Source organism: Necator americanus, chromosome X, assembly GCF_031761385.1.
Source record: "Necator americanus strain Aroian chromosome X, whole genome shotgun sequence".
NCBI lineage: Eukaryota > Metazoa > Nematoda > Chromadorea > Rhabditida > Ancylostomatidae > Necator > Necator americanus.
In genome coordinates this window covers 15,852,074-15,865,010 of record NC_087376.1, presented here as the reverse complement: position 1 = coordinate 15,865,010, position 12,937 = coordinate 15,852,074, and the positions used below count along the sequence as shown (strand labels likewise).

The 12,937-nt window shown below is 43.2% G+C and overlaps 3 protein-coding genes across 6 annotated transcripts in view; 2 read left to right on the top strand and 1 right to left on the bottom strand.

Moving 5' to 3' along the window:
* Positions 1–64, top strand: part of RB195_023403 (uncharacterized protein) — a gene marked incomplete at both ends in the record, with an annotated part of 312 nt that extends 248 nt beyond the window's left edge. The window contains one exon of the mRNA XM_064210825.1: positions 1–64. This exon is cut by the window's left edge and continues 248 nt beyond it. Within this exon, the coding sequence (XP_064066706.1) occupies positions 1–64 (64 nt within the window).
* A 196-nt stretch (positions 65–260) lies between these two features.
* RB195_023402 (uncharacterized protein) lies at positions 261–1,515 on the top strand (the record flags this gene model as incomplete). Of its 2 annotated transcripts, XM_064210824.1 has the most annotated exons (2): positions 261–1,149; positions 1,196–1,515. In XM_064210824.1, 2 exons carry the CDS (start codon positions 261–263, stop codon positions 1,513–1,515), a joined length of 1,209 nt encoding a protein of 402 aa, XP_064066704.1. The 2 variants fall into 2 exon arrangements, with proteins under 2 accessions (XP_064066704.1, XP_064066705.1); XM_064210823.1 differs by lacking the exon at positions 1,196–1,515 and having other exon boundaries at positions 318–1,181.
* RB195_023401 (uncharacterized protein) lies at positions 1,456–12,796 on the bottom strand (the record flags this gene model as incomplete). 3 transcript variants are annotated; one of them, XM_064210822.1, is made up of 6 exons in its annotated part: positions 1,976–2,164; positions 4,663–4,731; positions 7,971–8,084; positions 8,151–8,314; positions 9,913–10,006; positions 12,656–12,796. In XM_064210822.1, 6 exons carry the CDS (start codon positions 12,794–12,796, stop codon positions 1,976–1,978), a joined length of 771 nt encoding a protein of 256 aa, XP_064066701.1. The 3 variants fall into 3 exon arrangements, with proteins under 3 accessions (XP_064066703.1, XP_064066701.1, XP_064066702.1); XM_064210820.1 differs by lacking the exons at positions 1,976–2,164; positions 12,656–12,796 and adding exons at positions 3,254–3,340; positions 11,483–11,620; XM_064210821.1 differs by lacking the exons at positions 4,663–4,731; positions 7,971–8,084; positions 8,151–8,314; positions 9,913–10,006; positions 12,656–12,796 and adding exons at positions 1,456–1,557; positions 2,393–2,416 and having other exon boundaries at positions 1,997–2,164.
* Between the last annotated feature and the right edge of the window lie 141 nt (positions 12,797–12,937).

Sequence of the window (12,937 nt, the reverse complement as noted above, 5' to 3'; positions counted from 1 at the left end):
TCAACTGCAACAAGACCGCGGTAACGAGTGGACGTCAAGAGCGATTGAGTTTGAGAAGGAGTGAGAGGACAGGAACCAGGGGAAAGCCTACGCTCTACTAAAATAGTATAGCGGCAAAACGAAAAGATGTTCTCCTGTCCTCAACACTGCCAATGGAGTAGCTGTCGGCGAAGCAACCCTTCCAATTTGGAAGGAACACTTCAAGACCTTGCTGAACCGGCTAGCACCGTCAGCTCCTGAACACGTTCATAAACCAACATATGCGGTTAACGAAGGAGCCACCGACCGAGTCGGAGGTTCTAGTCTGTATTCAAAAAATGAAGAATGGAAAATCTGGTAGAGACGACGGGATTAGCGCAGAAATGCTGAAATATTTTCCTCCGTCTGGGATTCGTGAGATGATAAAGATCACCCGTTCAATATGGATAGACGAAAGGATAACTGATTCGTGGAGACACGCTATCATAATTCCCTTCCACAAGAAGTTATCCGTCACGGACCCCAGGAATTATCGAGGAATCTCTTCGCTGTGTGTTATGTACGAGGCACTGGAGCGCATTATCCTGTACCGACTCATTAAACATCGCGAAGAAACAACGCGCGACGAGCAAGCTGGCTTTCGCCCTGGCCGATCTACGATTGACCAGGTGTTCATCGTCAGGAGAGTGATCGAAATCTGGCAGCGATATTCGAAGCCAATGCAACTAGCGTTTCTGGACTTTGAAGCCGCGTTCGACTCTCCTCACCGAGGCCGTCTTCTCAACGCGCTCCGCGCAGATGGAGTGCCAGGAAAGTTCGTTCACTTGCTTTATGACATGAATCAACGAACAACTGCTGCAGTTCGAACACCAGCCGGATGTACAACACCGTTTGAAGTGGTAACTGGAGTAAGACAAGGGGCAGTAGCAGGACCTTTCCTGTTGAATTTCGCAGTCGACGACATTATGCGAAGAACAGTCGACCAGTGTCCTGCCGACATTGTCTTAGCACCATCTGGGTGCCCCTTGACTGACCTCGAGTACGCCGACGATGTTATTATATTCGCGGAAAGCAGTACGAAACTTCAACATGTTGTCAACCTTGTATCCAAGCTGGCTGCAGCTTATCAAGCAGATGTGGATCTCTTCGAGACCACGAACGGGAATCAGGGTGGACGGAAAACCGATAGAACTCGTCGATGAGTTCTGTTACCTAGGCTGTACGGTGAAGAACAATGGCAGCTACGAGAGAGATGTTCAGCAAAGATTCGCTAAGGCCACTTCTGCATTTAACTCCTTAACGAAATGTCTGTGGTCGACCCCCATCACCAACGAAGTCAAGCTGCGAGTCTACCTATCCGCAATTCGCCCCATCATGATGGACGGATCGGAGACTTGGGCAGCACCATCAACGGTTATGGAGAGGCTTGATTGCACGGAACGAAAGCTGCTTAGACGGCTACTTGGCTACTTTGGCCTAGGGTATGTCACAATGAAGATCTTTACGCAGAAATTTATGTGGTATACCGGCGGATGACATGTGGAAGACGTCAACATCTTGCACCACCATCGAAAGTGGCTAAAGTAAATCGTCGTCGCTTCTTTGGTCATATATTAAGGATCAACCGGCAGATGTTCAACGAGTTCTGAGGAGTTTGCCGGGTTCGAGCTGGAAGAAGCCACCTGGCCGAAAACGGAAGTTCTGGATTAAGGTAGTGAAAGAGGACCTGAGGACACTCGTCGTGGATAGGCAGTTCAGGCGAGACGTAAGGTTTCGCAGAATATGGAATAGCGACGAATAGATTGATTCTGTGCAAGCTCTCGTAGAAGATCGAGAAGGTTGGGCAGAGCTGTGTTCAAGGACGGCACACCTCGGCGAAGATGCGGGTAGTCGGGTCAGACGATGACATCAGCCCGCCGATTAAGTCAAGTAAGTAAGTCAATCTATATCTATCCAAAACTAATATATTAAGAATTAAATTGGAACGCCTCCAAGTTTAATCAGGAAAGGCACGCACACGGCGGCAATTTTGACGAATAATTCTTTCCAAAACAGATTGATTTATGTGGTCGGAGTTAAATGCATTGTGATTAGTAGTTAGCCACTGCATTGCTACTAATTGCATCTGCACACTTATCACACGAGAAGGTTCATCTGTATCCATTAGACACGAGACGTCGCGAGCCTGAAAGGATTCTTAATAAATTTGATCCTTCAATGTATTCTGTTGAGTTACTCTGTAAGCACAAATTGAGACCGTAGTTTAGAAAATACAGTTGCTTCATAAAAAAGCATTGGTAACATCTAAAGTTTATGAATATAGTCAGGGTTTCCCCAGTTTTCCACACCAGATGGGTTCAGCAATAAGAGTTAAGAACTTGAAGGGCGTGAAAACAGAAGACTTCTTATTCACCTTGATCATTTCAAAAACTTGCATCGCTGTTCCTCTTTGAGTGATAGATTCGTTGCTGATTACTCCTTTATTTTAGTTAATCATGATGCATTGTGAAATAAATTATTACTTCCTAAAGTTTCGACTAGATCGTCGCACTCACTGATACCAAGATGTCGAGTTACTCGTTACCCATGTTCTAGACCTTCCGTGGTGCATATTTTTGTGGTAAGTGTGCATCCATATGTATAGGTATCTCTGTATATGTGAGTGTGGTCCATGTGTGTAAAGTATATGTGTGGTGTATGTGAGGTGTGAAGTGTATGCGTATGTGGTATGTGTAGGTGTGTATATGTATTATGTACATGTATATGTATATGCGGATGTATATGTACATGTATACGTGTACATGTACATGTACTTGTATGCGATGTATGCTATGTATGCGATGTATGTGTGCATGTATCCATGTGTGTGTAAGTACGCATGTATGCATGGTATCCATTAGGGGTACAAATAAGTTTTGAGGGATTCACAAAAGATGGCGTGACTAGCATTAAATCGCATCGAAGCACATGTTGCTACAAGAATATTAAAGCGTCATCATTCCCTCTAAAAATCAGCCTATGACAAAAATGTAAACCTAAAATATAAAAACATACTTGCCCAACAACATGCCAAAAAGATATGACGAAGTAATCTTTCAACACCACAACGCTTGGCGACATGTTGTAAGAATCGTCAAAAAAAAAAAAAAAAAAAACTTTATAGGCGCTTCAGTGGGATGTTCTACTCCTCCCGCCGTATTCATCCTCCAATTTCTCCCGACTACCACTTGCTCCGGTCGATGACTCATGACCTGGCAGAGCAGCGTTTCATTTCTCACGAAGAAGCCAAAAATTGGGTCGATTCTTGGATCGCCTCGGAAGACGAGAAATTTTTTTCAACGCGGAATCCGTACGCTGAAGCCTGAAAGATGGGGAAAAGTCGGAGCTAACGAAGGACAAAACTTCGAATGAAATATATTATACCAATTTCTCTGAATAAGGCTTCAAGGTTACAAAAAAAAAACCTCAAAACGTACTTGTACTCCTAATATGTATATGTAAGTATGTATGCGTTTATGTGTGTAGTCGGGTCAAAACGACATGAAGCACGGTACAGTTGCGTAAGCGGTTGCGTTCGAAGCGGAGCGGTGGAATGCTAGTACCTCTCGTCGCTGCAGCTCGCGATAGTCTCACCTCGATTCTGAACACTCTCCACCGCGCAGCTTCGAGCGCAACCGCTTGCGCAACTGCACCGTGTTTAATGACGTTTTGACTATGCGTATCTGTGGTTATAGTCTACTGTTATACTACTCCCACTATTGCAACACTGATTGCACTAATATTATTCTACACTAATAGCTTCTTCAGTAAAAACTTTAATATGACAGGACAATGTGTGTTTAAGAACCACTTAACTACTAAGTCGATATCCATCCATTGTATTGAAAAGGTCAATTTTTAAGAAAAGTTAAAAGCTTCTGGACATATTCAAGAACTTCTGCTGTCAACTTTTCAGTGTCCTTATAGCAGATCTAGGTCAACATCAATAGTATCGGCTGAGGGTAAGGGTCCACGACATAGTAATGTGGGGAATCAAATACCCCACAGACAAGTTCTCAGCGCATTCCAGGAACTGTGTATGGTAGGTTTGCAGCGAAATTGCAAAAAAAAAACTGATGTGATCGACCACTGCAGAAGGGTATCGTCTAAGAATACACAGTCAACGTCAAACGTACCGTAATGGGGTAAAGCGTTACCTATTTGGTGATAACAGTCCTTGGCTCATCTTCACCAAATACGTAACGTATGTACAGAGCACGATTAGGTTTCCGGAACTGCCTTCTTACTTTATCATCTTGAAATATTGACTCTTCAATTTCGAAGTCCTTTCTTCTTAGGTCTAGCGGAACTTCTTGAGGAAAGCTGAGGTTTCTGGCATGCCCTGACTACGGATTCATCGGTCACTTTATCTGCGAAAATCGACACTGTCTATTTACTGGTTTTTGTTTTATGCCCCTTTGACCATCTGGAAACCTCAGCTGTAGATGTTGTACTCTAATAGTTGATATAGCAGTCATTCGATTGATTGAAGTGAGAAAGTTGCAAATTCTTGATACAGTAGCGACGCAAGGCCGGCGACCAACCCAACTCTACTAGCCTTCAGCGCAAACACACTTAGACACACATTCGTACACACAAGCGTAGCAAGTCATATTAGTATGACCTATGCACACAGATACGTACCTGGGCACCTCTCCTTCTTGTTCTGTTAACATTATCCATTATAGCGTCCGTCTCGTCCACAATTTCCGCCTGCAACGTATTCGAAAATTATTTGGATCCAGTGTAGGGAAATGACCATAGGAAGACCGGAGCAAATGAGCGCATTCCGTATGATATCAACTTCTGAGAAGAAGCTTGTCAGATAACTTCTCATCCCACTACGGGGCATATCCTAGTCTGTTGTCTTGAGCTGAGCCAGACACAATATTTTACATATGATCTTTTATTCTTGGCGGATAAGAGTCTTATCTCCCCGATGAAAAATCCTAAGCCTTCGGCTCTTCTTGGCTGAAAGCCGGTTTTTAGATTTCCAAAAACGTCAGCCGCCAGCTAAGAATAAAAGATTTTAAAAAACAAGGCTCAACTCAAAACAACGAACATCGAATCATTACAATGCCGAGGAGCCGAGGTATATTGGAAGTCAAACATGGGAATATCATAATTTCAATCAAGGCAACAACAAGATACGTGAAACCACGTGTCAAGACGAACGACTCTGAAGTGGGATTAATCAAAAAGTTTTCACACGATCCGTTTCTTTAGCACCCTTCCACTTTGTGAATTCCGTTTGTTCAGTGAGTCCTCCAGGGTGCTATCAACTAATTAACATTTGCCTTGAACACATTTGCATGCTGCCAGCCCGCGTACATGGATTCGTTCATCGAAAGTGTTTCAAGGTCCTCCAAACGTCCTTTCGTCCAACCATGCCCATCGTTATTGATGGCAGCGTGCGATGATATATTGAGCGCTTTGTATGCGCACACGTTCTTAATTTTATACGATAAAGTACTCCTAGCCCTTCTATAGCACCCAAACCTGAGCAGAATCCGAAGCGAGGCAGCCTGTAGTCTGTATATCCTTCATGACACGCAGTTGTTTACAGGCAATTTTGACATCGGAGTAGATATGGTTGCGTGTTATACGTTAATTCGTTTCTTCTTCTTTTTGTTTTTGGAAGGATGATATTTTACTGTCATGGAACGCGTTCTCAGGCCGTATTTCAACTTGGGAACAAAGAGGCATTTTTGCTTATCAAAGATCTAAAGCGTGATACTAATGGAATTGAACGAAGCAGAGCAAATAACTGGGAAAATATCACAAGAAAAACAGATCAGCCGTGTTGTGAAAAGAAAGAGTATAACCTGAAAGCTTTCAAATGATGAAGATATCATCTACTTCTACTATTATTGGAAATACCTTGAAGAGTGAACTAAATAAGATGTTATGAGTACGGTGAGCTGCTTTCGTTCCCCTCAAAAAAATAAACAACTAAAGAACCATATCCTTATCTCTTCTGCTCTATAATTTTCTCGGTCCATTTCCAAACAGCGCAGTGTAAAAGTATACATTTAAGACCTTTGGATAAAATCGCGAATGTATGAAGTTTTCGAAACTAGTTGAGAGTTATAACATGAAATCTTGTTGTGCCTGACAAGGACACTTCAGCCTACAAAAAACCTGCATTTATTCAAAGAAATCTATGAGAAAGCATACTTTGAACTTTAGAAATTAGACAATTCCCGGAAGAAAATGTCTAAGAGAGTACTCAATTTCAAACTAATGTAACAACGGTACTCGATTTCATAATTCGTATAATTCATTCCAATATATATATATATATATATATATATATAACATCGTTTTTATAACCCTATAAATAACCGTTTACACCGCGCTCCGAGATTAAACGATCGTCAGGCTGAAGCGCCTCTTCATGAAGCTCTTCAGACTCAAACTTAGATGCTGCACCAAGGACGAGGCTACGCTCTACCTGAAGCCCGATGTTCGCCTGCATTTCTTTTAAAAAATACCGGGCTCTTATGCCTCCTCACCACTTCTAGACGCTGAGAGCGACCATCTCATCACGCAGAACGTCATCACCGCCGTCGATCATCCACACTGTACAGCTCCTATTGTTGTTGTGAGAAAGTTCAATAGGTCCACCCTGCTTTGCGCCGTCTTACCGGGCTCAACAACGCGTTGATGTTGCACCGGCACCCGCTGCCCACCGCCTAAGAAGTGTTCACCAAAATTAGTGGGGAAACCTTTTTTTCTTCACTACTCACAAGTCGAAGTCGTCTCTATACTCCAAGAATTCACAATCAATCACACACAGAGGACTCCCTCGCTAGAATCAAATACCATTTGGAATCATGGTCAGACAGTCAGTCTTACAGTAGATTATCGACTTCATGATCTCTGGACCCTATGGTGTTGCTACATATCTCGATAAGGTCATCATCACCGGCCGCACTCTTCTTGAGCACAATCCCAAATTGGAAGCTCCCTTCACAAGGATGTTTGCTTGTAGCCTCAGTATTCGCATCGACGAAGGCAAATTCGTGGCTCAGCCTACCTACCCTGAAAATGTCATCTCCGCTTTCGGGCGCTGTCCAGATCCTAAAAAGATGTAGATGTCAAAGCCGAAAAATTGTCGCTTGGGTCTGATCTTTCTTCAGTTTTATCACCCGCTATAGATCCTACGTCTCTGAGATGTACCAGCTATGGGCGCTTCTCAAGAAAGAAGCTACGTACAACTGCAACTCCGGATACGACGCCGCCTTCGATTGCACCAAAAAAGTGCTCGCCTTGGATCTGCTCCTAACCCTTTGCTATCCCAAACTATCGATAGTCGTAACCGTCCGCGAAGACTACGGTAGAGGAGTAGTCAGCCACCTCCCATCGGCATCCAGATAGAACGGAGGAAGCTATCTGCCAGTCGCTCTCTCAGAGATGGAAGAACTACAGTCAAATCGGGAAGGAAGGACTCGACTCTTGTTCATCCCAACCGGACATTCTAGCGATACATCTACGGACTTCAGTCTTCTCATGGATCACATTTCTCGCCGTTTTCGAATCAAGAAAATAACTCCATGATTACCCTGCAAACTGGCTGCAACGCTGAAGGCTCATACTCCTCGCCTAGGATTTCGACATCGAGTATTGGATTATCAGGTGCTCCGGACACGCTCACGCCCTCTCCCGATTTATCGCTGCTCATTCACCATCCGAGGAGGACGTCTTTAGTGCCAGAATTGCTAGGGACGCCAATGCCATTTTCAGCGAGGGACATCTTCGCAACAACATTTGGAATAATTCTGGTAGATTTGAAAGTGTAACTTAGTGGTGCTTTGATGAAAATGTGTCTGAAAATAGAGCAAATAGCGCTATCATTTTCTGAGATGGGGGAAGATTTCTCGTGGAACAATTTCAAAACCTTCGCTGAATCAAACAAAGTCAAAATCTACTAAGTAAGCGATAGAATGCACCTGCAGGATTTCTTCAACAATATCTTCTAGTGTAACAACTCCCACAAGTTCGTAAGTTGGATCACTATCTTCCGTGTATACAATGCGTTGCACCATTGCCAAATGGTAATCACCCTTAGAAGAACAACGTCAATCAAAAAAAAAACCGATTTTCAACACTGTCTGTACAAGCGGATAAACCTTTTTGAATTCCTCCAACATAACGCGCAAAGGAGTGTCTTCCATAACGAATCGTAGTGGATGTTGATGGTAGCCGCAGACTGTCTGTATGGTGAAGTTGTCGTCAGGATCCAATAACGCCAGATCCTTCACAAACAATAACGAAACGACGTTATTCCGATCACCTCAAAATCAAGAAACCTGTTTACATGTAGGCTGATCAGACGCAAAGTGCTGATGATGCCTTTACCAGAGGGAACGGTCAAGAGGTACCCGTATGACGTGCCGCCGCGTATCCAGGAGGCTAATGAGCGTCGTTAATTGCACCGCGCGTCGCTTACAGCTCTTATGATGCGCTTTTAAAGTCGAACGGAAAGGAATGTACCTGGTATTAGATGTTGTTTGAAGGTCTACATAAAGTGTGCTTGTAAGTTAATATAAAGGAAAGAATGAATGAAACAGGTTCGTATAAGTGGTATGCCATTTAGAAATGCGAGTGAAAATGAAATTGTCCTGTTTTGACTTGTTAGGTGGAAAACACTCATCCATTTCTGGGAATGCAAGAGATGTTTCAAAAAATGTCTCGCCGATCGGTGTTATGCTATCTTCTTTACTTTTGTTTTCGCTTTCTATGGATTTCTTTTTGCTTATTTAGCTGGGTGAAACTGGCATCCAACGTTTAACGAGGCGCGAATAATGCTTCGCAGACATACACTATACCTAAAGGTATATCTCGAAAATACAAAGGTCTCTGTTCGCCACTAATACACCTAACCTGTCATATTGATTTTATGCAGAGAATAGATAGAAATGAAATAATAAAACGCTGTTGAAAGAAATTTGAAGAACCATACAAAGCTTTATTATATAAAACTGCATAAAACGTACAAGCAAGTATTGAATTATTTGACATATTTCAATACGTTTTGATCAGTCTTATATAATAAAACTGCATTATACGTACAAGTAAGTATTGAATTATGTCAAATACTGACATATTTCAATACTTGCTCTATATAAACATTATATCACATTCGTGCTCTGCATAAACATTATATCTATGTAAAATTTTGAAAAGGAAAAAAATGTAGAAAAAAATGTAGAAAGGAGTTTAAAGAATGTATACAAAGTAATAAGTGCATAAAGTTGCTGTTATTATAGCTGCCGCAGTTGAAAGTTGAACACGAATTCGTTGAATGGCATCGTGACAAACACATAATTATGCACTGCTAGTTCATATAGAAAACTTAGGGCATGAAATGTGTTAAATTATGAGATGTTTGAAAATATATGCATGTTATTCTTTTCCCTGGAGCATCTTTTTGAAGTAATTTTTACTTATTTTTCTCCTTTATTCCCAATAATATGCGCTTAGTTTACTATATTCGGACATCAAAATTCGCCTCGGTAATTCGTTTTTCACTCCCCCTTTCAAAATTCGCACTATCCACCGCTTCGTCGCGGCGCGAACGTCGCGCGCGGCGTTGATTAGAGAGCAATAGGGAGGCGGGGTGTAGGTGATCTTAGGCGGTAGTGGAGGATGTCTAGCTGGTGGAGCGGCAGTCGTAATTGCGCGGAGGCGAGCGGTGCCGAAGGGAGGACAGGAGCGGTCAGCCGGTTTTCACGGGTACCTCTTGTCCCGCACTCCTTTACCACAAGCACTCGCACAAAGCACCACAGAAAGCATACGTAGAAAAAAAATTGAAAAATCTGCAAATGCAGAACTAAAAAGGAAAGAAATACGATCGCTCCGTTGAATCTAAAAGATTTGTGCAAGACCTACCATCAAACACTGGTATACGAGTGTATCCCATACGTAGAATTTCAGCTACAGTTTTTGTATTCAGCACTGTCGTATAAGAGAGCATGAAAACGTCCTAAAAAACAGAAAATACAAAAAATTTTCAAGATATCCGGGCTTCATCCAGCACAGTGTATTCAGCCGGATGAGCGTGATGTATAGGATGATGACGTGACTTAGATATGTTAGTGTCTAATAAAGACTTCCCCATGGGTGAAGACCTCATACGAAGAAGATGTATATCTGTTCATCTTTAAGTATTGGGTGTGTTTATTCGAAGAACGGATATACCCTTCAAAGAAGTGCTGCTGCACCGAGGTCGCATCAAGAAATCATTCAAGTCATATTGAACTGAATATACTTAGAGAAAGCAAGTGCGGATGGTACCGTGTTCATTTTCATTTCTTCAAAAGACAAATATGTTGGAGGTTCTAGTTTGTAAAGCATTCAAAACGAAAAATAAAGCAAGCACAAATGATCCAAAGTATGAGTATGGTTCAGTTGAGAAGAGATGTTTTCAGCTCCTGACTATCGCAGTCGTGTCTGAACTGAGAAATGTCTTGCCCACTTGTTGGCCACGTGGTACTGCTGTGCGACGTAAAATTTTGGCGCGTGCTATCAGATCTTAATGATAATATGTAAGTAGCATTATTCAGTGCTACTGGCGCTCTAACTGGACATTCTACTCTTTTGGTACCATCAGTGAAAAAGTATGTAGTCTATTTGCATCAACTATCAAAAGATTTACAGAAGACTTACCGCGAGCGAAAAAAAATATTAGGTTGGCTACTTACTTTTTTCACACTTTTGAAAGAAAAACTGAGAGGTAGAAGGCGCTTTTTTTTCTGGGGACTAAGTTAAGAGCTAGGTGTTTCTACAAGCTTTTTAACAAAAAGTATATAAGAACGCTGCATCTCTGCTCCACCGTTGTAATGGAAACTGATCGACGTCATCTCTGAGTGATCTCCTCTTATGAGTGGAAACAACAGCAAACAGCACGTCGGGTGACGTCCAAATCAACGAGGCGTTGGGTAAGGAGACCGCTATCAACACCAACAACTGGTTCCGCCGCTTCGCCGACAAAACTTAAAATCAACCCCTTCAAGGTTTTCTTCTGCTAGTCACGGGGGAATGAAGTTATAGTGGCTACTGTCCTACAATCAGACAGTCGAGGCCAAAGTTTACATATTGCATCTCCGGGAGTTTCCCACTGCAATCCGAGAAAAAACGATCGAGACGACTGCCGTTCACCTCCTCCACAACAATGCGCTTCGGTCACTCGCCACTTGAGGCTACGGGTTGGGAAACGGTCCCGTCACTCCGAGTAAACAGAGTCAAGCGATGTGTTGGGGGAAAAAACCCTCCTTGAAACGACATTAATATACGCTGCAAGTGAAATAATAATAATGTAATCATGCTATATAATAACGGGCTTATTCTGTCACGTGTGTGTGTCAGTCACAAAATTCGAAAAGGGGGTGCGACGGGTCCATCGGCGTGGAGTTGGTGCGCCGACGCCAGATAGCTATAATATGGGGTGCGACGGGTATACCGTCGTCGAATTGGTGCGCCGACGCCAAGCATCCATAAAATAGGGTGCAACGGATCCCAGAGCGTCGGATCGGTGCGCAATAACTTCGTATGGATGTCGCGAAAGGTAAAGTAGACGTCGCGACCGTTTCATATCCATGGCCACTGCACGTGTTGCATTACACTTCTATGAGTCCTCCACGTATCTATTTCCCTGCACGTTTGCCTCAACTTGGTAGCATGCCTTCTTCAGAAGGTAGAAACACCCACGCAAACTGCTGCTTAAATAGTACCCAACAGTTTACAAGATCTGATGTGGAACTTATCTTTATCAGTATGATGATGTTGATTACGTCATTTTATGTTAAAACATCATTCTGTGATAAATGTTGGGGAAAATCAGAAGGAACACTCATACTTCGAGTAATGCTTTCAAATTGTGTATATATTATTTTGGTATCGAAGGAGTGTTTGGAGCTGATGGTCGAATATTCTCCAAATGTAGAATTGACGCGTTTAGAAGGAAAACTCTGCTATCTTTCGCCTTAATTTATAATAAAAAAGGAGAAGGAAAGCGTTGTTTGAAAAAACACAGATCTAATTTTAAAGAAAACGCCACTACTATTAACTTTCATTGTTCAGTGAAGGGGAGCGAAGCGAAAACCACAAAAGTCTGAAATCCGGCTTTAGCTGGACATTCAGACTGGTATAATATAAACGCCACTGATAGCTCAGTGCAAGGATTAAGTGTCAGTACATATGTGTACATACAAGCTGAAAAGATGAGGAAGCTCTCAACGTGTATTCGACGACACAATCCTTCTTTTGACAGTGATAACAAACGGTCGAGAGTTGAATCCCCACCGGAATCATTACGTTTGCTAAATGGAAAAAAAGAGCTGGGAACTTCTTTGGCCGGCTCCGTCCTCTAGTCGGTAGCCCTCGCATATTTGCCACATTGCCCAATGTCAATGCGCGTCGCTTCCGGGGGACGCCCTAGCTTCTGAACAACACATAGTAGACATTAGCAGTATGACCCAACAGGGGTGTTGTCCTCGACGAAGTCTCGCCACCACAGCTGCCCGACGGCCAGGGCCAACGCTGCGCCGCTTTGAGGCGTGAGGTAGGATTTGCAGCAGTTATCCCTTTATCCCACGGATCTCCCTCACTAGAGGAATCACAGCCGAGTAGTCACGAGGCTATGTGGCGCGTCCTCGGGTGGCGGGGCTAATCGCAGACCAAAAGCGACCTTGTGCTTGCCCAGAGACGCAGGTGGATTCGGGGAATGGACTCCCTGTTTCTGCTGAGCCAGGACTGACTCATGACATAGTTGCATTCCGCACGTCGGTCCGGCCAAAAGCCTACAACCAAGTGACTAGGAGGTGAAAGGGAGGCGGTTTGGAGTCGCCTCCAACCAATAGGCTCCACATGTCCACTCCGGGAGAACGGAGTTCTCCCAAAAATTCATGGGACCAGA